The sequence below is a fragment of the Myxocyprinus asiaticus genome, chromosome 32, assembly GCF_019703515.2.
Source record: "Myxocyprinus asiaticus isolate MX2 ecotype Aquarium Trade chromosome 32, UBuf_Myxa_2, whole genome shotgun sequence".
Taxonomy (NCBI): Eukaryota; Metazoa; Chordata; class Actinopteri; order Cypriniformes; family Catostomidae; genus Myxocyprinus; species Myxocyprinus asiaticus.
The window spans coordinates 12177091-12202343 of record NC_059375.1 but is presented as its reverse complement, the minus strand read 5'-3'; the positions used below and the strand labels follow the sequence as shown (position 1 = coordinate 12202343).

Genomic DNA, 25253 nt, shown 5'->3' with positions numbered 1-25253 from the left:
TATACATACTTACATATATGTATATATAGTATATCTATACTCGCCTACTTATATATATATATATATATATATATATATATATATATATATATATATATATATATATATATATATATATGTATGTGTGTGTGTGTGTGTGTGTGTGTGTGTGTGTGTGTAGTACATATACAGAGTAAACCCTCGCCTACTTTATATAAGCACTAGACGAGCTTTTTCATTTTTTTTTTATGCATAACAGTCTATGGTTTATAACATAACAGTAGCCTATATACAATAACATTTATAATAACCAATTAATATATTATTGTAGAGAAAATATAGTTTATTATCCCAGAAAAAAATAAAGGAAATAATTAAATTATCAAGTGCGTAAGCTACCACCAAGTGTGTCTTGAAGTCAATACCCAGGTATTATGTATTTATAACAAAAGAGGCTGGTTTTATTTTGTTTATTAGTTCAGTTGTTTATGTTCAGTCATTTGTATTTTGTAGATATTACTTACAGTACACGTCTCACTGCAAGGCTTAAAAAAGAAAGGGCTGGTTTCTCTGCTTGTGTAAACGTTGCACTCTTTAATGTGGGAACGGAAATCCCAAACCCGAATACCTGAGAGAAAGTGAAATCAAAAGCGATGACGTCACAACACCGTGACGACACATTCATCAAACACGTGTACCGTTTGGCACTGGGCTGTTTGTTTTGTGATCTACCCTGGGAAAATGTGTGACTATTACATCATAAATATTTTGTTACGAAGAAGATTAAAGAAATCTAATTTAATATATTGGTTTTACTCTACAAAATACTTAGTGAGTTTAATGGTTTGAATGTGTAGTGTTCTTTTTGTCTGATTCAGTCATAAATTGTGCCTCATATTTTCTTACAGTGTCATTATACAATAGTATGAAATTGTGGTAGAAGCTGTCTAGATTTATTATTGACAATCTGTTTAGTGGCTTTAATTGGTTTAATTTGCATTTTAACGATAAGAGTAGTATTGAAAATGAGGCATATATTATTAACCGTATCATTATATCACATAGATGTATATTTACCAATCAGAAGCCTCTTTTAAATTGGAAATTAAAAATAAATTCCATTCAGATCAGTATACTAACAATAAAGCCATTAAAACTGTGGAAATGTGTTCTTCTACGATTTGTTGTGTAATATGGCCTATGGTATTATTATTATTATTATTATTATTATTATTATTATACTAAAAAAAAATTTCCTTGAACTCCTGTTTATGTTCTTTTGGAATGTTGTGAGCATGATGATACTACTACTACTACTAATAATAATAAAATACACATTAGGCTAAACATCATACTACAATTAGAAACTTGGAATAGAGTAATAAAGTGGGTTAACTCAATTATGAAAATGACAAGCACGATTTGGTAAGAACACTTTAATTCTCATGAAAACAGAAATTACGTGACGATGTCGTGAGGCGAGAACACGGCAACATCATGAAAAAAAATTCCAGAAATACGAATAAAATCTGAGCAAATGATAATAATATATATTTTTTAAAATAATTAACTAAATAAATAAATAAGCCCGGTTGAAATCCATACCTTAAATGAATAAAAAGTAGGCATATATTGCATGCCGAATTTCGAATCTTTATGGTATCATTCATTCATTTGATTGTCACTTTTATACAATATTACTGTACAAAACTGCGTTAAATTTCTTACTTTTGTCATTGACTTCTCAGATTAATCTGCTGATTGTTTGGTGTAACAATGTGGAATTCGTTTCATTCAGTAACATCATCAGAATATGAATCCAACAAGTAGAAATAACTTTCGAAATATTTCCGAAGCGTTGGATTTCCGGAATGAGGAAATGCGCTCCCTGATTGGGTAGGGTTTAGGGGGTTGGGTCGTAGTTTCTTTGACCAATCAGGTAGCGCTTCCGTGCTACACGTTACTCTTTCGTCCAATCAGGTATGGCTTTCTTCATGAATATGTATGACTCTTCCCTTGTCATGCTACGTTTCGGAAATTCGTCTTCTGCCTATTAGAATAAACCTCTAGTCCCTCTTTTCTTGTGTGTGTGAGAGAGTGTGTGTGTTTTTGTGTGTGTGTGTGTGTGTGTGTGTGTGTGTGTGTGTGTGTGTGTGTGTGTGTGTGTGTGAGTGAGTGAGTGTGAGTGTGAGTGTATGTTAGTGTGTGTATGTATGTGTGTGTGTGTGTGCGCGCGCGCGTGTGTGGAGTCTTCAGCACACTCAAACCTGCGCAACAGTTGCGCAATCCAACCGTCTATCAACAGGAACTTGATGAACCTCTCGTTCGCTTCCCGTCATGCCTTTCTCGTCAGCTGATTAGATCGCCTCGGTAGAGCTTTTATTTTCCTGAATCAGTGAATGAGAGTGACAGCTTTCTCTGCAATATCACGCGGCTCATGCTCTTATTATATCAGGTGAGACGAGGTGAGAAAACAAAACAACCACGAAAGCGTGTCGGTATTTCAAATCCCACCACGAGAGATAAACACAACAAACATGGTGAGTGCATGAGCTTGTGTTGAATGTATTTAGCAATAATAATGAAAACAAATACACTACCATTTGTTTTATAATCTGAGCTATCAGTATAGAAATGTAATGTCAGTAGAAAGTGTGTATCTGTTTGTTTGTAGTTAGATTATATAAGGATGTTGACGCGAAAGGGCGTTTTGACGTTTTTTACAGACTGTATTTACATTAGTTTTTATTTGTTGTAAAACTGAACATGTCGTACTTGACGGTTCAAGTTATCGTGACAGTGACTGAAAACTGCTGTTTATCCACAGAGGAAACATGGGGTTTCTTTCGGGCAAGAATTTGTGTATCAGTTCCAGTATTTGCTTGGCAAAGAATGTCAATATATTTAGCAGGATTTTCTTCCTCTCATTGTGTTTTTTTTTTTTTTATTTTTTTGTTTTTTTTTAAACGAACCTTCTTTATTACTGAATTATGTATATTTTCCTGTTTTGCAGTATGTGAAGTGTTTCTAATCAAAACTAGAGGAGACATGCTGGCAACCCAAACACCCGAGAGCGGCCCAGAGGCAAAACATGTTAAACAGGTTTGTTACTTCCTTATCTTTTTAAATATTGGTTGGACTGTGGACATTCTAAGGTCATAGAAGTGTACACTTTCATATCTTAAAACCTGTCGAGCAGGTTCTTGATGGCGGACATTTGGTTTGCGGTAAGTTGGATATGTTTTTGTCAGCTGACTTCAAAAACTGTTTCTAGATTTGTTCTGAAACAGTGGCTGCATTTACATGTACACCAATACTCTGATAATTGCAATAATCAGAGTATAAGGAATAATTCGATTAAGATGTGTACATGATTTGGGCCAACCACTTCAATCCCGTTTACATGCTACTTGCCATTACTCTGATTATTTGCTGAGAAATGTGATGTTTTAATGCTTTTTTATAAATGAATATTTATTACAAAAAAAAAACTTGTTGCAAATATGTCTCTTTAAATTGAGCTTGGCATAAGCACAATAATAAGTCATTTTCGACTACACTGGATGCGCTGTCTGTTTTGATTCACTAAAAAGAATTGGTTCATAAGAGTCATCTGTGTGTGAATCGGAATACATGCAATGGATGTTGTTGTGTTTCGCCGCGAGCACAAACTCATTTAAAAGACGTGTTTCCCTCCCATTATTTTGCGGATTTTATCACCCCAACATTCAATTCAGACAGCAAGCGGACATTCACAACTGGGGAAAATATGTTTTCTTTTGCCGTGGGGCTGTAGATGGGGGAGCACCACTGCTGGAAAATGGTGCATGGAACTGCCAAAAATGAAGCCGAAAATAAGTGCAGCTTCTTTTTCACTATGTTTTCAAACCTGTACTTGAGTTGAACATGATCCGTCTGCAGCACTGGTGCAGGCACACTTTGGTCAGAGTGGAAGAAATGCGATTAAAGAGTTTACATACCAGTATTAAAATGATTAAATAGGAGTACTCCACATATCTTTCTGCGATTTATCATTACTCTGATTAATAGCGTATCACAATATCTATTTACATGAGCTACAGTTTAATCTCAGTATTAACTTAATTGCATCATGAGGGTGCATGTAAACATGGCAAGTGTATCAACCTGTGTGTCATTAAAGCTGAAGAGTGTCACTTCTGCGCCACTAGCATCACCAAACGGAACTGCAAAAAGGATCACAGTTTTAAACAGATTCCTGAAAACTCATCTGTCTTTTACTGGTTGTACAAACTGATAGTCCTGCCTAGGGATGCACCGATATGAAAATTTTTGGCCAATACCAGTTTTAATGAAAACCTACAGGACGATAACGATAGTTTTGCTACTTAGCTTAATTTGTCATGACCACACTGTTTTATTAAGGAATGTTTTAAAAATGTATAAAGAGGTACAAAAACTTTTTAACTGTTCTAACAATAAATAATATCCAATATACAGTGCATCTGGAAAGTGTTCACAGCGCTTCACTTTTTCCACATTTTGTTATGTTACAGCCTTATTCCAAAATGGATTAAATTCATTATTTTCCTAAAAATTCTACAAACAATACCCCATAATGACAACATGAAAGAATTTTATTTGAAATCTTTGCAAATTTATTATAAAAAATAAAATAAAAAAAATCACATGTACATAAGTATTCACAGCCTTTGCTCAATACTTTGTTGAAGCACCTTTGGCACCAATTACAGCCTCAAGTCTTTTTGAGTATGATGCTACAAGCTTGGCACACCTATTTTTGGGCAGTTTCTCCCATTCTTCTTTGCAGGACCTCTCAAGCTCCATCTGGTTGGATGGGGAGCGTCGGTGCACAGCCATTTTCAGATCTCTCCAGAGATGTTCAATCGGGTTCAAGTCTGGGCTCTGGCTGGGCCACTCAAGGACATTCACAGAGTTGTCCCGTAGCCACTCCTTTGTTATCTTGGTTGTGTGCTTAGGGTCGTTGTCCTGTTGGAAGATGAACCTTCGCCCCAGTCTGAGGTCCAGAGCGCTTTGGAGCAGGTTTTCATCAAGGATGTCTCTGTACATTGCTGCATTCATCTTTCCCTTGATCCTGACTAGTCTCCCAGTTCCTGCCGCTGAAAAACATCCCCACAGCATGATGCTGCCACCACCATGCTTCACTGTAGGGATGGTATTGGCCAGGTGATGAGCGGTGCCTGGTTTCCTCCAGACATGACGCTTGCCATTCAGGCCAAAGAGTTCAATCTTTGTTTCATCAGACCAGAGAATTTTGTTTCTCATGGTCTGAGAGTCCTTCAGGTGCCTTTTGGCAAACTCCAGATGGGCTGTCATGTGCCTTTTACTGAGGAGTGGCTTCCGTCTGGCCACTCTACCATACAGGCCTGATTGGTGGAGTGCTGCAGAGATGGTTGTTCTTCTGGAAGGTTCTCCTCTCTCCATAGAGAAATGCTGGAGCTCTGTCAGAGTGACCAGCGGGTTCTTGGTCACCTCCCTGACTAAGGCCCTTCTCCCCCGATCGCTCAGTTTGGCCGGGCAGCCAGCTCTAGGAAGAGTCCTGGTGGTTCCAAACTTCTTCCATTTATGGATGATGGAGGCCACTGTGCTCATTGGAACCTTCAATGCTGCAGAATTTTTTCTGTACCCTTCCCCAGTTCTGTGCCTCGATACAATCCTGTCTCGGAGGTCTACAGACAATTCCTTGGACTTCATGGCTTGGTTTGTGCTCTGACATGCACTGTTAACTGTGGGACCTTATATAGACAGGTGTGTGCCTTTCCAAATCATGTCCAACCAACTGAATTTACCACAGGTGGACTCCAATCAAGTTGTAGAAACATCTCAAGGATGATCAGTGGAAACAGGATGCACCTGAGCTCAATTTTGAGTGTCATGGCAAAGGCTGTGAATTCTTATGTACATGTTTTTTTTTTCCTTTTTTTTTTTTTTTTTAATAAATTTGCAAAGATTTCAAACAAACTTCTTTCACATTGTCATTATGGGGTATTGTTTGTAGAATTTTGAGGAAAATAATGAATTTAATCCATTTTGGAATAAGGCTGTAACATAACAAAATGTGGAAAAAGTGAAGCGCTGTGAATACTTTCCGGATGCACTGTATATCATTTCCGATGTCTCAGAAGTCAAAGTCTGATGGTTTCAAAGCGTTTTGGATGGTTTCCCTCATCATGTAGCCAAGATGTAAGTGCTGCATCCACAACTGTCACGTCTGTTTATGGGTGTTTTTCCACATTAACGTGAGAACGAAAAAGAATACAAATTAAATATTACATATTCTATGGAGTGCCAACCCTTCTACATATTGTGGCTATTATTATTTCTGGATTGTGTATATAAATGAACTATCATTTTTCCATATCATCGTTTTTATGCTTATTACCGATATGCCAATGGTTTTAATTTGGTTAATAACTGGCCGATAAATATGGGCAGCCGATACATCGGTGCATCCCTAGTCCTGCCCCAAATTAAGTTTGATTTAGCCAATGTTGCTGTGTTGGGCTGGATGGGAGGCTCAAACAAACGGAGAAATGTTTTGATAGTGCAGCAGTGTTACACTTGAAATCAAATCAGCCTACAAATGGTTTATTCTGCATATTAAGCTGGGATACAAAAAAAGTCCTTTTAACTGCGAAAAAAAATTACATCAACTTTAAAACGTAACGAGAAACCATATTAAACACTCTCAAGGTCAGACACGCAGAATGGAAACCAGACAAGTATTGCCTTTGAGAGAGAAGTGGCTGCACAAAAGATTAAGGTTTCTTTGTCTAGCCATTTCCTCTTTGTTTATTTAGGACCTTTGCTATTGAAATCACCCCTTCACTGCAGATCTGAAAAGATTTCACAGTTCCAATAGACTAGCACATTTAGGAAATGGATAACTGAAGCTATACGGTCAAGTAGAGGCATATGTAAACAAAACATATTTTTAGTCACATTGATCAGTCAGGACAGACTTTCTTCATTTGTTATAAACTAGAAATATTATGATCTGTTGTACAATATATTTGATGCAGAATTTTCTATTTCGAAGTGTTATGGGAAGTCAAACTAACTTAACACGTTATTTATATACCATAGGGTTCTAGTACCCATGTAGATGACTTTACTGAGTAGGGAGCGACGGTGCAACTATGACTAAAGTCATCTTTTGGAATATCAAAGGCAAACAAAGCCATTTTTACACAGGATGGAAACTAAAAGCTTTGTCATAACAGCAGAAAATCAGTAGAGTTCAAATGGGTCACACAGGTTTCTTAGTGGGAGAAAAAAGACATCAAATGTCGTTTCATTTGCTTTGGTGGTTCGAAATTTAGTTTAGGTGGCCCTGCAGGAAAAAAAAATTGGTTGACTGATTAAGTGACCCCTATAATAAATAAATCTTCTGTCAAGGCTTGGATTCACACCCAAAAACATGACTAATGAGGTTTGCACAAATAATTTGACTCTTCTCGACTCGGCTTTGATTGGCAGCTCTTTGGATCATGTTCCATATGTAGTCAGTCAGCTGACATCAGGTGACAAGTCTGTCTGTAGGAATGGCTCACACTCGCATGGCAGAGCATGATGTCATGTCTGTTCTATTCCCTTTGTCTCAGATCCTCAAGAGCCAGTAAAATACTGAGTCCACTTGAGGGGCAGTCGTGCGTAAAGTTGTTTTTGAAATAGTTCACCCAAAAGTGACAATTTCAAGTCAGCATTTACTCACCCTTATGTTGTTCCAAAGCCATACGATTTTCTGTCTTCTGTCAAACACATTAAATATGTTAACGCTCTTCTTTGCCATATAATGAAAGTGAATGATGACCAGGTTATGTTTTGATCCAAAAATGACAAAAAAGCACCATAAAGCTACCATAACAGTTCAGTAACATACAACATTCCAAGTCTTCCAAAGCAATATGATGGATATTGAGTGAGGCTCAGACTGAAATTTAAGTTGTTATTCACTAAAAATCCTCTCCTGGTTTGTAGTTTTAAAATCTGATTTGTGCAATCTGAATATGTGAAAACAAGGCACATGACAACTAGTGACATTTGTTATTATAGACGTCAAACGTGGTGTGACACGTCTTGATACGGCATATTTTAATATGCTTGTAAAATATACTTGCATAATATGTCAGAGCTGCGGCAGAGGAGTAAATGATCTGTGAATAACGCTTATATTTCAGTAAATTACCTCATGCAAACCTATTATATGGCTTCAGAACACTTGGAATATAGCACACGAGTCAAATGAACTACGTTTATGATGCTTTTTTTTTTTGTGTTTTTTTTTTGGAGCTTGACAGCCCATGGTCACCATTCACTTTTATTATATGGAAAAGAGCAGCATCAACTTTCTGCTGAAATTCTCGTTTTGTGTTCCACTGAAGACAGAAAATCAGGGTTGGAACAACATTATGGAATTTTCATTTTTGGATGAACGCTTCCTTTAAGTTTGGTCATTGAAAAAGTTGCCTCGAAATCAATGACTATTCATTTCTCACATTTGTTTTGACATCTTGTCCAAGGAAAAAAAAATGTCTAAACCGACGATCCACGCTTAAGAGCCCTCATGTTAAGCTCTCTGTTCTCCTCAGTGGATCAAGGAAAAGATAGCACGAACGCTGAAAGCCCTGCAGAAGCGTTACATCACCACAGACACAGCAGTGACCAGTGAGGACCTGGAAGCTAACCTGCTGTGTTGTGCTCTGGAAGCTGTCTTCATCCACGGCATCAAGAGCAAGTTCATCAGACTAGATGGAGGAGGTTATGGACGTAAAGGAGGGTCACGAGGAGCCCTTCCTCAGCCCGTCTTCTGGAGCCTGCTTAAGACTGTCACCCACAGGTAGGTCATAAGTTAAAATATCTAGATTAGTTTCACTTGGGGGTGTTGGAACTAGTGGTCAACCGACTTAGGTTTTCAGTGGTGGATGCCGAAACCAATATATCTAGAGAGCAGGATCGGAAGAAGAATCAGAATAAGCTTTATTGCCAAGTGTTCTTATGTTCACAAGGATTTTTTTTTGGTGATTGGAGAAACAAGTGTACACCGAACATTACAGTTAAACACAGAATATAAAACAAGGTAATAGATGGGCAATTTATAAATAATGTTCTACATTTAAATGATGGCAAATACACAAAATTTCTGAAATGAAATGTACACACTTAAGTAAAAAAAAAAAGATAAAGAAATTGTTTCTTATCCATTAATAAAGCTGTTGGTAGATTTTGGAACTGACACAATGAAAAGTTAACACTTTTAAGCTTTCAAATAATATCTCAAATAGGGTTGAGAATGTTATTTGGAACCAAAATGAAATACCAAAATGATTTTACTGATTTTCGATTTGTATTATCAGTTCTTGAACATGAATTTTTTCGCCAATGCGGACGGAACACCATACTAAAACACTGAAATGTTTCCTGAAGCACTATTCAGCGGCAGCGCTACCCCTCTACTCAGGGACGGATTAACCACCGGCCCGATTGGGCCATTGCCCAAGGGCCTCTAAACCCAGAGGGCCCTGAGCTCTAAATCAATTATTTATTTATTTTGAGATCTCTATTATAAATCCATGTAAATATCAGCCTTATGTGAAATACCATTTGTTCAGCCGAATGCGTGCTGCACAACAGCAGCGCAAGCACAGACACTCAAGTGTGAGCTCAGGAAATCTGCTTCTCACAGGTGCAGCGCGTTTATTTGAAGGACTACAGAGAACAGGCTTTGATTTACAAAACGCTTCCAAACACAAAGATAAGGTGCAGTACTGTAGTTTACCCTGGCTGTGTACAAAGCTGATGGTTTAAATTCATATAAGCGACAGAATTCGTGCAACAGTATGGAGGACTTTAAAATGTTTAAGTCCTGCATGCATTTAATGTTTAGTGACAAAGCGAAAGATGCCTTAATACCCTAAATATGTGCATGATAACCTTTTGTAATGTTTGGTTAACCGCGAGAGTTCACAAATGGTTATTCTGTTATTTGTCAGGGCTCGGGAATAAGAAAGTGTTTGACGCATCCATGGCAATAAACCTATCTCAGATTAGCAGGGAATAAAGTGCACAGTAAGCTATAAGCCTAAATAACACAATACATAGATCTTCAAATGATACAATCACATTAAAGTCAAACAAAAATAATCTCGGTCACTGCCTGCAAAATAGTAGGCCTATTCTTAATAAATGGAAAATGTGTAATTCTGCCCAGGGCAGGTTCACTTTCCATGAGGCAGCGAATGCTATGGATTATAGGTTAACAGTGTCTAAAAGAATGCAACAGTCCCATGCGGTATGGCGCAACAATCAAAGACATCTGTCCAGTGCGTTTACATGGCCTCGACGCTCATGTGAACACCCCTAACTCGCCCTATAGCCTACTTGAAAAATTGACCCGAGCCTGGCCCGAAACCTGTAGGTTTGTCGAGTACCATCGGACTCAGATCGGGTTGAAGACCTCTAAACACGTGCAGAATAACCAAATAGTGATTTTGGTATTTGAATACCATGCATATCCCTATTAATAATGCATGATTTTGGATTGGTTCATAATTAAAAAGTACATATAACTGGTCGTGTAAGACATTGCTCCAAACTTTTCTTCCATCAATTTGAAAATACAACCAAATCTGGCAAGCGTCCTGTGGCGCATAAAGGTGAACGTAGTCACGTGACACGTCATGGGGGGCCTCCATGGTGTACCGGCCCATGGGCCTCTCAGTTCTTAATCCATCCTTGCCTCTACTAAATCTACAGCGCAAAACACACCAACCAGTGACTCTTATGAGCCCGTTCTTTTGAATCTACTGCATTAAACGCACAGCATGACCAGTGTAGTCCGATTCCCAAACGGGTGACATTTATGAGATAGTTCTTTTGAACTACAGCACGAAAAGCACAGCACAACCAATGTAGTCCGATTCTTAAACAAATGACTCCTGTGAGCTGGTGCTTTTTGAATCTACAGTGCTAAATAAACAGAGGTCAGTGTAGTCTGATCCTCGAATGAATGACTCTTATGACCTGGTTCTTTTCAAGCTAAAGCACGAAACACACAGCATGGTCAGTGTAGTCCGATTCCCGAATGAATGACTCAAATGAGCCGGTTCTTTTGAATCTACAACGCAAAATGCACTGTGTGACCTAGGGCTGAGTATCGCTTGATACGATACGTATTGCAATACAAGTCATGATTCGATATATTGCGATACATCACGTTATCATAATTTGATTCAATTACATTTCAGTCAATTCCAATTTTCATTCCAATTCATTTGGGTATATTTTAGTTATATACTTGTTTCTGATGAAGAGCATATAGCTTGAAACATCATGTTTTTGTCTCTTGGTGAGCTCATTAAATTTATTTGGAAGTAATAGCATGCCAACTTTGTTGTGTGTTTGCATGATATGAATACACAAATAGTTGAATATAAATATTGATACATGGATCTAAAGTATTGTTACAATATCATGAGAAAAAGTATTGCGATATATTGATATTTGATTGTATCGACATTATTGTGACCAGGCTAGTCTGATTTCCAAACAAATGATTCTTATGAGCTGGTTCTTTTGAATCTACATGTGTAACAGGAGCCAGCTGGTAAGTGATAGCTGTGCAGTATGTGAAAACCTCACTCCCCTGACCTCAAGAGGCGCACTAGCGACTGACGCTAGAGGCTGTAGCCTTTAGCCTCCTGGTTAGCGTGCCTGCCTCCCATGCCGGAGACGCCAGTTTGGAGCAAGTCTAGCAGGACCGGTGACGCATGCTAAACATGCAGTGAGACCAGTGAAGTCTGATTCCTGAAGGAATGATTCTTATGAGCCGGTTCTTTTGAATCTACAGCGCGAAAAGCACAGCACGAAAATGCTGTTCCCGAAGGAATGACTCTAATGAGCTTGTTCTTTTAAGTGAATCTGACTACCATCATATCCAGCTCGAAATTCACCAAGAAGGCTCCTGAGACTAAAATCAGTCAGTGCAGTTTCTGGCCAGTTCCTTATGATTCCCATCCCTAATCTGTGGCAATTAGTTCATACTTGTGAATAGAAACGGATTAAATTAATAATGTGACCAAATTGTTCGGGTTGTCTGCAGGCTTTACATTCCTCTGTACAAAATTGCTCATGCCTAAAACTGACATAAAATAAAGCCTTAAGGTTTTTCCGAGTGAGCAACCGGTCACCCGTTTTAAACAGAAAGAGGCATGGAAAGGAAACTGTGTGTGGGAGTTGTGACAAGCCTGAAGGATTAGTTGAATCATGTGGTTTAGTAATTGGCTTAACAGTCTATGGCCAATAGTCAAATGATACTCCCTAAAGGTCCCTTAAAGCCCCTTTACTCACGCTTTAGGGTTAGTTAAGTCAATAACTGAGTGACACCATTTTTTCACCAACATTATTTCGAGAGCAAGTTTATGCAAAATATTAATTTCTCTTTTGTTACAATACGTTTTAAAGTGCATTTGCACACACTCCTATTTACACGTACACACGTATCTTGTTAATGGAAATATATATAGAAAAATATGGAACATGATCAGTAGGGCTGGGGGTTGGCCACTACCTCATGATACGATACACATCGTGAAACATGTCATCTTTCAATACATTGCAAAGAATCACTATATGATAATCATGTTTTAAACTGCAGATCTGTAGGATCTGTTATCTCCCATGCAAGGTAAGGGATGGAAATGTAAGAAATTGAATAATTCTGGCTTCCTTACCAATTATGTTAACAAAAGTACTTTTAAGGAAGAAAAAATGGACAATGTTCGGAAAGCAATTGTTATTGCATTTATTTTTTTACAGTGTTACATCCACCTCAATGGAATCATGCAGATATTCCAGAACCGTTAACAGAACTGAACTGCTCATTAATTATTCAGTTCCAGTTATTCTTTAAAAATTGCAACTAGTTCTGAAAAGAATCACAGTATCTCGATAGATGATTTTATCAGCACAGTCCTAACTGTCACATGCAACTTTTGTGTGCTACAGGGATGTAGTTCAAGAACTTGAACGTCTTAGCTTCATAAACTCAGACATCGGCCGCTGTAGAGCATGGGTTCGCCTGGCGCTGAACGACGGGCTTCTGGAGTGTTACCTGACCTCACTGCTCCGCGAGGGGTCCAACTTGGGCTCCTACTACCAGCCAGGAGCCCTTCTCATGGACCCAGAGGACCGTGAGGTTCTTCTCACCCTCCTGCAGGGCTTGGCCTCGCTGACTTTCCAGCTGTCCTACAAATCAGCTGTACTGAATGAGTGGACCAACACACCGCTGGTTCTTGCGGGTCTATGCCCCCCCACGCCTGCCGACGAGCAACAGCTTTGCCCAGAACGCAAGGAGTCTTGGGATACGGTCTCCCAGTCATCGGGAGGGTCCGGAGGCTCAGATTGGGCTCAGGAAGCGCTTCAGAGGGAGCCGAGGAAGGAGCAGAGCGAGGGCTGTGAGCCGAGCACACCTCTGACCTCATCAAACCTGAGTTTGGATACGTCAGGCTCATCGCAGCTGTCCTCCAGCCTGAGCTCTGATAGTCTGCTGCAGGGTCAGGAGCTCAGGAGTCCGGAGAAAGAACGCTGGAGCTGTGATGTCGACATCAGCCGCAATGCACAACAGAAGAACACCCTTTCGGAGTAAGTAGAGTTTGTGCTCTGTTATAAACTTACATTGTGTCTTTTTCTGTGTATTTTCAAAATTGACATCTGTGGATTGTCTGAATTACTTGTAGACTAGTGAAGGACTAGTCAGTCTTATGACACAGACCCCGATCTGTGAAGTGACGTTCCAGGTTCAGTATGAATTAAGTTCAATCTACAGCAAAATGTTGAAGAGCCCCCAATAGATGAAGTTACTGTTTACAAATAAACTCTCTGCCCCGCACTTCCGGGTTCTTTTGTTGCCTGGAAAAGAACTGCTGTCTGTGGGCGCTTCGCTCAAATTGCACTGAAACTCCCAAAAAAGTGCTGTTTGTGGGGTTGAAACACCCCGTTTTCCACAGATTATTGGGGATTAGGGCTTCTTTAAATTTCCACCAGATCGTTGCATCAGGAAAAACTCAGGGTTTTACATAAATTATGACATTTCACGGGTCACCGTCATTGTTATCACATCTGCTCTATTAGACACAATTGACCTGCAGAAGTTGTTGGTGGATGTAAACTTTTTTTTTTTTTTACAAAGAAATCACGCAAATTCTGATCGCAAATGGCTGTTTTTAATTTCCTAATCGCTGTCGCTGTGACATATGAGGTCAAATATTATCTTAACACGATTCATCAGAAACCGCTTGATTGCCACAAGTTTACAGTGTGATGCCATGCCAATGATAACAGCGCTTTGCTGCCACGGGCTTTTAAACTTTCCAGACAGCTTTCGAAGTCCTAATCCGAAACTACAGCGCATTGTATTGCGCAAAATGGCAGCCTGCGTTATTCCCGTTTCGTGTGCCCGCAGTGAGAAGCTTCTCACTTCAGAATCGCATTAAAACAACCTTGTGTTGCCATCTTCTGGAGAGGACACCAGGCTTATGTGAATCTCAAGTTGTAGAGAAACACTGGACACATTTGACTTCATTTTGGCAGCAAAACACTTTTGTGCTATGAAAAATTGGAAAATAGTCATAAAAATAAAGAGCCAAAGAAAATTAGCCAAGGTGAGAAATTATATGACGTAACCTAACAATTTGTTATTTTAATATTTATTTATAGACTAAAAGATATGTGGCAAATTTATGTTTTGCATTTTTGTTTTTTTAAATTGGATTAATTCCATGATGGATTGTTTATTTTTATTTTTTTAATGAAAAAGCAGCTATAATGAACAAACATTTATAGTTCATTTGACTTGATTGTGTCATTATTAGCCTATTTCATATTATTATGCATAGTCCATTGTGTTCACAGTGCAAAATAAACACTAAAATGAGATGACCGGATTTTTTTCCAATTTGTCTGGCAAACTTTATAATCCCCATACACGTTGGCCGGCACAATTTCTTTTTAGCGGAAACTCTGGTGGGCAACTGCATGAGGCTAATGAGCTAAGATTCACTAATTATCCATTTGCATTATTTCAAATATGCTTGTATGCTAAAAGTTACTATGCAAAACTAAAGTAACCTCATAACACCTGTTTTTGTGGACAAAAGTGGGAATGAGAGAATTTCTCTACCCCTTAAACTCTATGGACCTGCTGGGTCCATAGAAAAAAAAGTTTACACTTAAAACGTTAAAGTCTCCGTATACAAAATAAGGCCTCAAAAGCTTCGCAATGAAATTTTGTGCCCCCCAGAGGTAATGGGGTAGAAATATTTATATAAAAATAAAAGTCCTTCACATAGCACATAAATGGACATGTCATACATCAAATGAAAGCTCTCACTCTCAGTAATGTGGCTGTACAGTTGCCTTAATACCACAGTTCGAAAGATTTTCAAAAGCATAAAAAAGTGAAAAATTATTTATATATATATATATATATATATATATATATATATATATATATATATATATATATATATATCTATCTATCAAATACAAACATCTCTTTTATGCTCCAATAACTGCTGCTGTAAGCCCCAAATAGCAAAGAAGTTTATATCTGCTTTTATCTTAGGAATTTCTCAAAAAAATTAGCCATTGTTTACTTGTCTGTGAGCTTGCTTGACTGAATAATTTAATGTTATATCTTAGACGTCCAGAACATAATATGAAGGAAAAGCATGCAAAACAAATCATCAGAAAATATATTTTTGACTAATGATGATAAAATGTTTTATATCATTGCAAAGGGGGAGGATCTCTGCTTTCTAATGACACCTAGATCGAGCTTCTAGTCCACCCAGAGGCTAAGATATTCAGTGATATTTATGAATAATTGGAGGTTTTTTTTTTTTGGGCGGTTCTCTGAAAAATGAGACCAATTTTTTGCTATTTGTTACGTGTGAATGGTGAGGTTTTAAAAATTGCGGGCAGCAGCTCAAAAATGCACCACAGTATGAGGGGTTAAAAGGCCATCGTCAACTCAACTACAAACGTCTTCAGTGTTGCGGCAAAATAAAAGCTTCCTCCAAAATGAAGGCTTTAGGATTTAACTGGACCGCATAGCAATGCTGCATGCAAGTTAAGAAATTATTGCACAAATATGGTGCTGTTTTATTACAAATAATAATATTATTGTTATTATTATTATAAAAATATATATTTCTTAACTTAATAACTAATTATTTGGTTCCACAAATAATGATAAAAAGTGGGCTGAGACACTATCACAAATTTGACAAAAACAGGTACACGGTGAAGGTGTTTTCCCCTTTATTTTTCACAGTATTTTTATTTATTAAGTATTATTTATTATTTTAAGAGGAGTCAAGAGTGAACACCTTTTTTTCACCGTTTGCCCATGACTGTGGTAAAAAGGAAACACTTAATTGTTTTAAAATATATATATATATATATTAATCATATTGCAGATCAAATCGCATTGTCCAAATTGGTCAGCTCTAATTTGAAGTCTGATTCTAGGGTTTTGTAGGCATTTTTGGAGGTATTAATGATTTAATTGAAACCCATATGTTTGGTTGTTGTTTTTTTTTTTGTTTGTTTTTTTTTTTTTCAGAGTGAGCAGCTCCTGTAGTCAGGACTTGATGAAGGAAGACTTTGATGTTTTCATACCTGCTCCAGACAACCTGAGTGTTGCTGCCACACATGGGATCTCAGACGGCGAAGTGCACATACCTGATGCCCTGATGCCTAACCCAACTGCACAGGACATGCACCAATCAGACACACTCTTCACAGAGGCTTCTGAACCTTGCTTAGAAAAGATATCCACAGAAACATTGCAGGAGACCGGAAAAGAAAAAGTGTCTGAGACTCTAGTTGAAACCGCAAGACTGAAAGTTAGAAATGCAGTCACTGAGATTAACGAACGTGAGAAGAAGAGAGAGAACAGAGACTCTTCTTTTGGTTCCCCTGAAGTTTCTTCTCTCAACGAGACTGCAGAGAAGACCTCTGACCTTAAAGACCCTGACACTTTTACTTTAGAGAACTCTCCTGCCTCTGATCCAATGGAAAATTCCAGGCATGCTGTGCTTAAACATTCCACAAGTATTGTGAGAAGGAGAACATCTTCTGACTCCCTGTATTCCTCCTGTGTAAGTGTTTTATGTATTCATATTCTCAGACTTTGATAGATTTTTACTTCATTAGTAGATTTCATCATATAAAGCATTTTGTAGCTTAATTTTCTTGGTCCACTGAAATGAACTGTAAATGTATTTATAACAGTCTCAAACTGCTTTAACTTGCCTTTCTGTGTCTCACAGAAATCCACATCTTGGATATCAGAGGAGGACTTCTACAAACCTGAAGAAACTGGCAATTCTGTAGGGCATGCCATCATTGATGTTACACAAATGAATGGTCAGGTGACACCCACCCCTGAACCAGACAGTCTCCAGTCACCACCTAGTGTTGTTCACCGGAGACAGAACGGTAAGATGGACGTTTACACATACAGAGATTTTGTCACTGGAGGTCGCTGAGTGGCTTTATTGTTGGTCATAGTGGGCGTTCCTACTATTGGTCGTTCTAACCATATTGACGAGCTGCACAACTGGCCATAGCTTTTGATAATCTGATCACAATTGAAATGTATTGCTGGTAAAAATAAGATATCATTCTAATTTGACAAGGAATCAGTTATCTTGTCATTAAAAACAATCTTTCTATATTTAAATTGCTTTTTGCATTTAAATTGCAGCAGTGCTCAATGTTTCATATCAATGATTATTAATGCATGAATCAAACTAACTTTGAATGCAGATGTAGCAAGGTTCATGGTTGGGTGGAAAGGAGGAAGCAGGGACCGGATGAATTCTCCAATGAACTTTAATGCTCAATTAAACACACTATACTTCTCAGTGTCACACATAGCATAACAACACACACACAGCTCCATGCATCTCTCTCTCCCCATCTGCCACTGTCTCCTCTCCTTAAATACTCCCGCTGCTCCTCACTGGAACACGAGGCCGGTGTGGCGCACAGATGGAACTCGTTCACCACATATCTGCCCTGCTTGCCACATACTCACATTGCCAAACTCAGGCCGGGGAGTCCTCCGGGAGAAAGGAGAGAGGGAGGAAGGAGAGGGAGAAAGAGAGAGAAGAGAGAGACGGGCTTGCCATCACCCGAACGCGCTGTGAAATGGTCCTCAGCCAGGTGTACTGCCTCCTGTTGGACGGCAGCGGGCTCCTCCGCCTCCTGGCGGACGGCAGTGTCGAGGACTCCATGACAGCGCATCCTTCCTCCTTCCCGGGTTTCGGTGCCAATGTATCAAGGTTCGTGGTTGGGTGGAAAGGAGGAAGCGGGGACAGGGTGAACACTCCAACGAACTTTAATACTCAACTTAAACACACTACACATCTCAATGTCACACATACCATAACGACACGCACACAGCTCCGTGTGTCTATCCCTGTCTGCCGCTGTTTCCTCTCCTTAAATACTCCCGCTGCTCCTCACTGGAACGCGAGACCAGTGTGGCGCACAGGTGGAACTCGTTCACCACTTATCTTCCCAGCCTCGCTCTGTCCAGACGCCACTCGACCACACCCTGCTCGCCACAGCAGACAATTCCTGACACATTTTTTCCGTGCGTAATTTTTAATATATCGCTGAGACAAGTCAAATAGAACAGTGAAATCACTCACAGTAACATTAAGTTCTCCTCTGTCTTGCCTACACTGGACTACATTGTCTCTCAGGAGACCGATCACATGCGTTCTGATGTCTTCATTCCTGTTGGTTGTCACCACATTGCATCGCTGCACAGTTGCATAAATTGAAAATGTTCTTGCCTTTGTTGCATTGCTTGGACATGCCTATATTGCATCGCCAATGGTCGCTGTCACTTATGTCACTAACTCTCTTGAGAGAGGGATAAAAATGTACTCTCACAGTTAGAAAAAGAAAGTTCTGTTTGTTTTTTTACTTGGCTCCTGAATGTGCCAAACCAAGTTGTTTTAGAACACTGAATGGGTCCAATTCGTAAATGTTAAAATACTCACTTTTTCAGAAATATAGCCACAAGATGTAAACAATATGTGGTAACATGATTTTAGTGTTATATAATCGCTTACTAACGTTGTTTAAGGAGAAACCTTAAACATTTGTGAAGTTTAAGCTTAACGTCCTGAGACCCTGCGTATGGATGTTACATTTCGCTTCGCTATAGGCTATGCATAATTTAATTAAAACCAACTGATCTCAGTTCAGGAGACTCTAGGCTGTCATCAAAGGGTTAAACTTTCGACGCACAGAGTCATGTGACAAAACAACATGGCGCTGATCTCAGCTTTTCTTTGGGGAGAAACTGCAACAAAACTGCATCTGGTAAGAAACCTCATTGAAATCTCAAGTTTTTACATTAAAACCAGTTTTGAGTCAAAAGAGTAGAGTCTCTAGTTTCATCCAATATGCCATTTTAAATAATTCATTAATTTATCGCAAAACGGCACGCTGTTAAACACAATGACCACGTACATGGACTATAGGCTAATTTTCCTGAAAATATCCTATATTTACTATGCATTATCACATTGAGAATCAATGGATTCATCCAAAAGCTGGAAAATGTTGCTTTCAAAGGATTTATATGGAGTTGGGATGAAAATAAGGTTATTGATCCTATAGCTTTCCTGTGCAGCCAAGTGCATTCACTCCTAACATCCAGTCAAAAGTTAAGTTTCAGGCTGCAGATGATGTTTGGACCACTCAACATGTTTGGCAGACATGGGACAATGATAATCAGTACATAGATTCAGAATTTATAATGCAGAATTCTATTTTAACATGGTTGGCAGTGATTAGAGGATGCTGGCCATTACTTAGTATCAGAATTAATTATGCAAATGTTTGATGTAATGTATGTAACATCTCAAAAACATGAATAACAACACACCTGGAAACATAGCATCTATAACTTGGTATTATTTAAAATTTCACCCCTTAGTCCCACTATCCACATATGAGGACATACTTTCTTTTTTTTTTTGGTGCATATTTCTTAGGGACTACTAGTTACAAATCAAAAAGGGGAATGGAAAATGCACACAGTAGTCATGCTCTGGTCTCAGGAGGTTAAAACAAGAAAAAAGGGCCAATTGGATAAGAAATAATTTATCTTTTTTTACTTATTTCCCTTGTGAATTTAGTTTTTTCTTGTCTTAGCCATAAACCTCAGTGAATTTTTTTTTCAACTAAATATCTTGTCATTTTGCTTCTCAGGTAAAAGTGTGTAGTTTTAAGGATGTTTACATATTTTTACGGGAAAAAAACAAGACAAAAAGCTATTTATTTCATGTATCATTTGAGTGGCATTAAGCAAGGTGCACTTGTAATAGCTTGTCTTAATTTTTCCAAAATAGTCTAATTAAAACTGGCATCACCTTTTAAAATACTTCAAGCTGCTAAATAAGTTACTCCTGCTAGACGGTTATTTTTTACTCATAGAGCCCTTAGCTACATGGCAGTGAAAAAAAAAAGTACTGTATTTGGTTAGTCTATTTTTGAACCGTATGCTTTGATGTGTTAAGGGTGCATACGTTTCCTGTGTTGCTGAAAACTTCCTTCTTGCTGTTGAAGCCATGCAGAAAAATGCCCTTCATGGGCTGACTGAGATATACAGGTGCATCTCAATAAATTAGAATGTTGTGGAAAAGTTCATTTATTTCAGTAATTCAACTCAAATTGTGAAACTCGTGTATTAAATAAATTCAATGCACACAGACTGAAGTAGTTTAAGTCTTTGGTTCTTTTAATTGTGATGATTTTGGCTCACATTTAACAAAAACCCACCAATTCACTATCTCAAAAAATTAGAATACATCATAAGACCAATAAAAAAAAACATTTTTAGTGAATTGTTGGCCTTCTGGAAAGTATGTTCATTTACTGTATATGTACTCAATACTTGGTAAGGGCTCCTTTTGCTTTAATTACTGCCTCAATTCGGCGTGGCATGGAGGTGATCAGTTTGTGGCACTGCTGAGGTGGTATGGAAGCCCAGGTTTCTTTGACAGTGGCCTTCAGCTCATCTGCATTTTTTGGTCTCTTGTTTCTCATTTTCCTCTTGACAAGGCTCAGGTCTGGTGAGTTTGCTGGCCAGTCAAGCACACCAACACCATGGTCATTTAACCAACTTTTGGTGCTTTTGGAAGTGTGGGCAGGTGCCAAATCCTGCTGGAAAATGAAATCAGCATCTTTAAAAAGCTGGTCAGCAGAAGGAAGCATGAAGTGCTCCAAAATTTCTTGGTAAACGGGTGCAGTGACTTTGGTTTTCAAAAAACACAATGGACCAACACCAGCAGATGACATTGCACCCCAAATCATCACAGACTGTGGAAACTTAACACTGGACTTCAAGCAACTTGGGCTATGAGCTTCTCCACCCTTCCTCCAGACTCTAGGACCTTGGTTTCCAAATGAAATACAAAACTTGCTCTCATCTGAAAGAGGACTTTGGACCACTGGGCAACAGTCCAGTTCTTCTTCTCCTTAGCCCAGGTAAGACGCCTCTGATGTTGTCTGTGGTTCAGGAGTGGCTTAACAAGAGGAATACGACAACTGTAGCCAAATTCGTTGACACATCTGTGTGTGGTGGCTCTTGATGCCTTGACACCAGCCTCAGTCCATTCCTTGTGAAGTTCACCCAAATTCTTGAATCGATTTTGCTTGACAATCCTCATAAGGCTGCGGTTCTCTCAGTTTGTTGTGCATCTTTTTCTTCCACACTTTTTCCTTCCACTCAACTTTCTGTTAACATGCTTGGATACAGCACTCTGTGAACAGCCAGCTTCTTTGGCAATGAATGTTTGTGGCTTACTTTCCTTGTGAAGGGTGTCAATGATTGTCTTCTGGACAACTGTCAGATCAGCAGTCTTCCCCATGATTGTGTAGCCTAGTGAACCAAACTGAGAGACCATTTTGAAGGCTCAGGAAACCTTTGCAGGTGTTTTGAGTTGATTAGCTGATTGGCATGTCACCATATTCTAATTTTTTGAGATAGTTTTTTGGTGGGTTTTTGTTAAATGTGAACCAAAATCATCACAATTAAAAGAACCAAAGACTTAAACTACTTCAGTCTGTGTGCATTGAATTTATTTAATATACAAGTTTCACAATTTGAGTTGAATTACTGAAATAAATGAACTTTTCCATGACATTCTAATTTATTGAGATGCACCTGTATGAACTTATCTTTGCTTGGTTTCAGATAGTGCTAAAATTAATTTTGTAAGGTATAATGAACTTTCAAATTGTCACACACATTTTAAGTGTTGATTCGTGCTCTGGGCTTTAGGTTGGAGGTTTGTTCCCAGGTTTTAAATAAATTGGAACCAGAGAGTTACTGCTAGACCATTATTTAGGCCCTGTTTAACTCTATGTGCTCGAGTAAGGCCACACTGGTGTTTTGTATGAAAGTGTCTGCTAAATGTATAGAGTGTCTGTCCCCTTCATCATCTTTTCAAAATACCATCAATCTCAGTCTGTTGCCACTGTCTTCTCACTTCTCTCCTATTAAAGGAATATTCCAGATTTAGTACAAGCTATTGACAGCATTTGTTGCATGTCAAAATTATAGCATGAAGACTTAAACATTATACATGTTAATATGAGACTAGTGTAATGTAATAGCTTCCTAGCCATGTCTGTGCAAAGGTATTAGGGAGGCCAGTAGTGGGTGCTCACCCTGTGGTCTGTGTGGGTGCTAATGCCCCAGTATAGTGACTGGGACACTATACTGTAAAAAGGCACCGTCTTTCGGATTAGATGTTAAACCGAGGTCCTGACTCTCTGTGGTCATTAAAAATCCCCAAAATCCCCCCATTGTCCCTTCTCAATCATGGCCTCCTAATTATCCCCATCCATTAAAAGGCTGGATCACTCTACTCTCTCCTCTCCACCAATAGCTGGTGTGTGGTTAGTGTACTGGCGCACTATGGCTGCCGTTGCATCATCCAGGTGGATTCTGCACACTTTAAGTGCCTAGAAAAGCGCTATATAAATGTAAGGAATTGTTATCCAATATTTCCAACTCCTGCCATGACCATATAAAAAAGGGAAACCCGGTAACGTTCACGTGATAAGCAAGAGTGTTCAAGGACATTTTACACAGAGAAAAAGCGAAACCGCAATTACACTGATAACTAATAACTAGAGGTAGACTGATAAAGGATTTTGCCAGTACCGATGAAAAAGGCAGATAACCGATTAATCGGCTGATAGTTTTTTTAAATCAATTTATTGAATGATATAATAAAAATCTTAGTCTTTCCTTACTGTGAAAGGCACAGATATAGAGGCTACAAGAGTCCAAAATAAATAAAATCCATGATGCAGTTTATTTAGCAATCAAAATCCCAATAATAACCATAAAACAAAAAATAAGATTTGGTAAAAAATGCAAGGGAAACATAAAATGCACTCTTACAATCATGTACAATAGTCACTTTTCCACTATTGGGCCAGTGCCGGGAATAAAAGCCTCGGACATCAAGCCACAAGACCAAAATCCCACACACCGTCCATGATCTCTAACCATGGAAAGTTCTTTCTTTGGGCACTGCTTTGTCCATTGTGCATTTTAAAGGATTTGTACTGTGACTGCAATTTGTTTTTAATTTTTCCCGAACCTGTATCATTGTGCGCTAGATGCACAACCTGGCAAGTTCGGTGAAACTCCGCCTTTGGCATTGACTCTGCCTCGCTGCCAAGTTGCCTTTTTCGACCCAAGGGTAATCAGTGGGCCAAAGGCTATTGGCCATTGGCCCTAAAAAAAAGCCCTGAGGAGGCACAATGAAGCCCCTGAAGTGACAGTGTGAACGCAACTGGCCCTGGCACGCACTAGCATGCCCTCATTTGGACCGATAGTGGAAACGCGGCTATTGTATTACAAAACAAACACAGTAAACATTGTCATATAGACTAAGTAGATTGTCATTCATCAATAGTAAATAATTAGTGACCCGCTAATAAAAACAGACTTCTTAAACTGACTTTCTCTAGGGACCCTGTCAGTCAAAATCAACATGAACATTAACATGAACTTATAATTAACATGTATCTACTTAACAACAAAACCTTTTCATAGCACTTATTGTTTTGTAACCTTATAAAAAGGAATAATAATAAAAAAACTAGCATTAACTATCAGCATTGATTTTTGCAGATAACCGATAGTTCCAAAAAGCAACTACTGGCACAGATATACTGGTAAAGCCGATATATCAGTCTACCTCTACTAATAACTAGTAATCTAAAACACTAGTCCTAAGGCAAAAAATTATGATTTGGACAACTTTACAGCTCAAAAAACAAATTTTTTAAATGAAGTATTCACGTGTTGCTTTAATGAAAAACACAAACTTAATTTTTCTGGTTTTAAACAAATCAGATGAGCAGTAATGACAGTAATGATGAGTATGGATCTGTTGTTTTTATAATAAAGCAATAAGCCACTCAAGTGTGTGCATTACAGTGATTTTCTCATTGGTATGGGGTGTTCTTAAAACCATCTTCCATGTGTTCTCGAGTTTAAAAGTTTTGCTTTTATAAAACAGCGACAACAGAGTAGGGCTGGGCGATATAGCAAAAAAAAATTCTTTATTTAATGTTTTTTTTTTTTATCAAACTTATGGACGATTTTATTTTTTTCAACTTTTAAATGTACTCCAACATGATTCAGATTGTATGTTCTTTATTAGAATGCAAGGCAACCTGGTTAGAGAAATCCAAGTTCTTTTCATTATAGGAAACAAAGGTGTGCAAGAAAAATGTACTAAAAAAAAAACAGGGGGAAGATGTCAACAGAGTGTAAATGTAAAATAAATACAAATCTAATAAACCCAGGTGTTCAGAAATAATAGAATAAGAAAACTGCAAAATAATTCTTAGCCAGTGTAGGTATTCATCTTATCTAAACCAAGTCTATCTAGAACGTTATCTAGAAATCAAGATCTATAAATTATCAAGTTTATCTAAAAAGTACACATTGTATATCAAACAATTTGTGTGTATATTCATAAACCCCTGCAGATAGAAATGCGCCCTCTAACGGTTCACGCAGAGCAGCGCAGCAACATTAAATCATTTATCATTACAATTCAACTAGCAAAGTTTGTCAAAATGATCGCTTGTCAAATGTTGTCTATTGATGCAGTACACTTTAAACACATCACAGA

At 38.4% G+C, this 25253-nt stretch overlaps 1 protein-coding gene across 5 annotated transcripts in view; it reads left to right on the top strand.

The window, feature by feature from the left end:
- The first annotated feature begins 2056 nt into the window (after positions 1–2056).
- The window catches only part of LOC127423249 (putative pleckstrin homology domain-containing family M member 1P), a 36810-nt gene continuing 13613 nt past the window's right edge, over positions 2057–25253 (top strand). For 2 of the 5 annotated variants that reach the window (XM_051667402.1, XM_051667399.1), the window contains exons 1-6: positions 2058–2519; positions 2993–3081; positions 8592–8839; positions 13006–13641; positions 16625–17162; positions 17334–17502. In XM_051667402.1, coding sequence (XP_051523362.1) covers positions 2417–2519; positions 2993–3081; positions 8592–8839; positions 13006–13641; positions 16625–17162; positions 17334–17502 — 1783 coding nt within the window. In that variant the 5' untranslated portion in view covers positions 2058–2416. Of the gene's footprint in view, positions 2520–2992; positions 3082–8591; positions 8840–13005; positions 13642–16624; positions 17163–17333; positions 17503–25253 lie in introns of all 5 variants that reach the window. The other 3 variants (XM_051667400.1, XM_051667401.1, XM_051667403.1) reach the window with 3 other exon arrangements.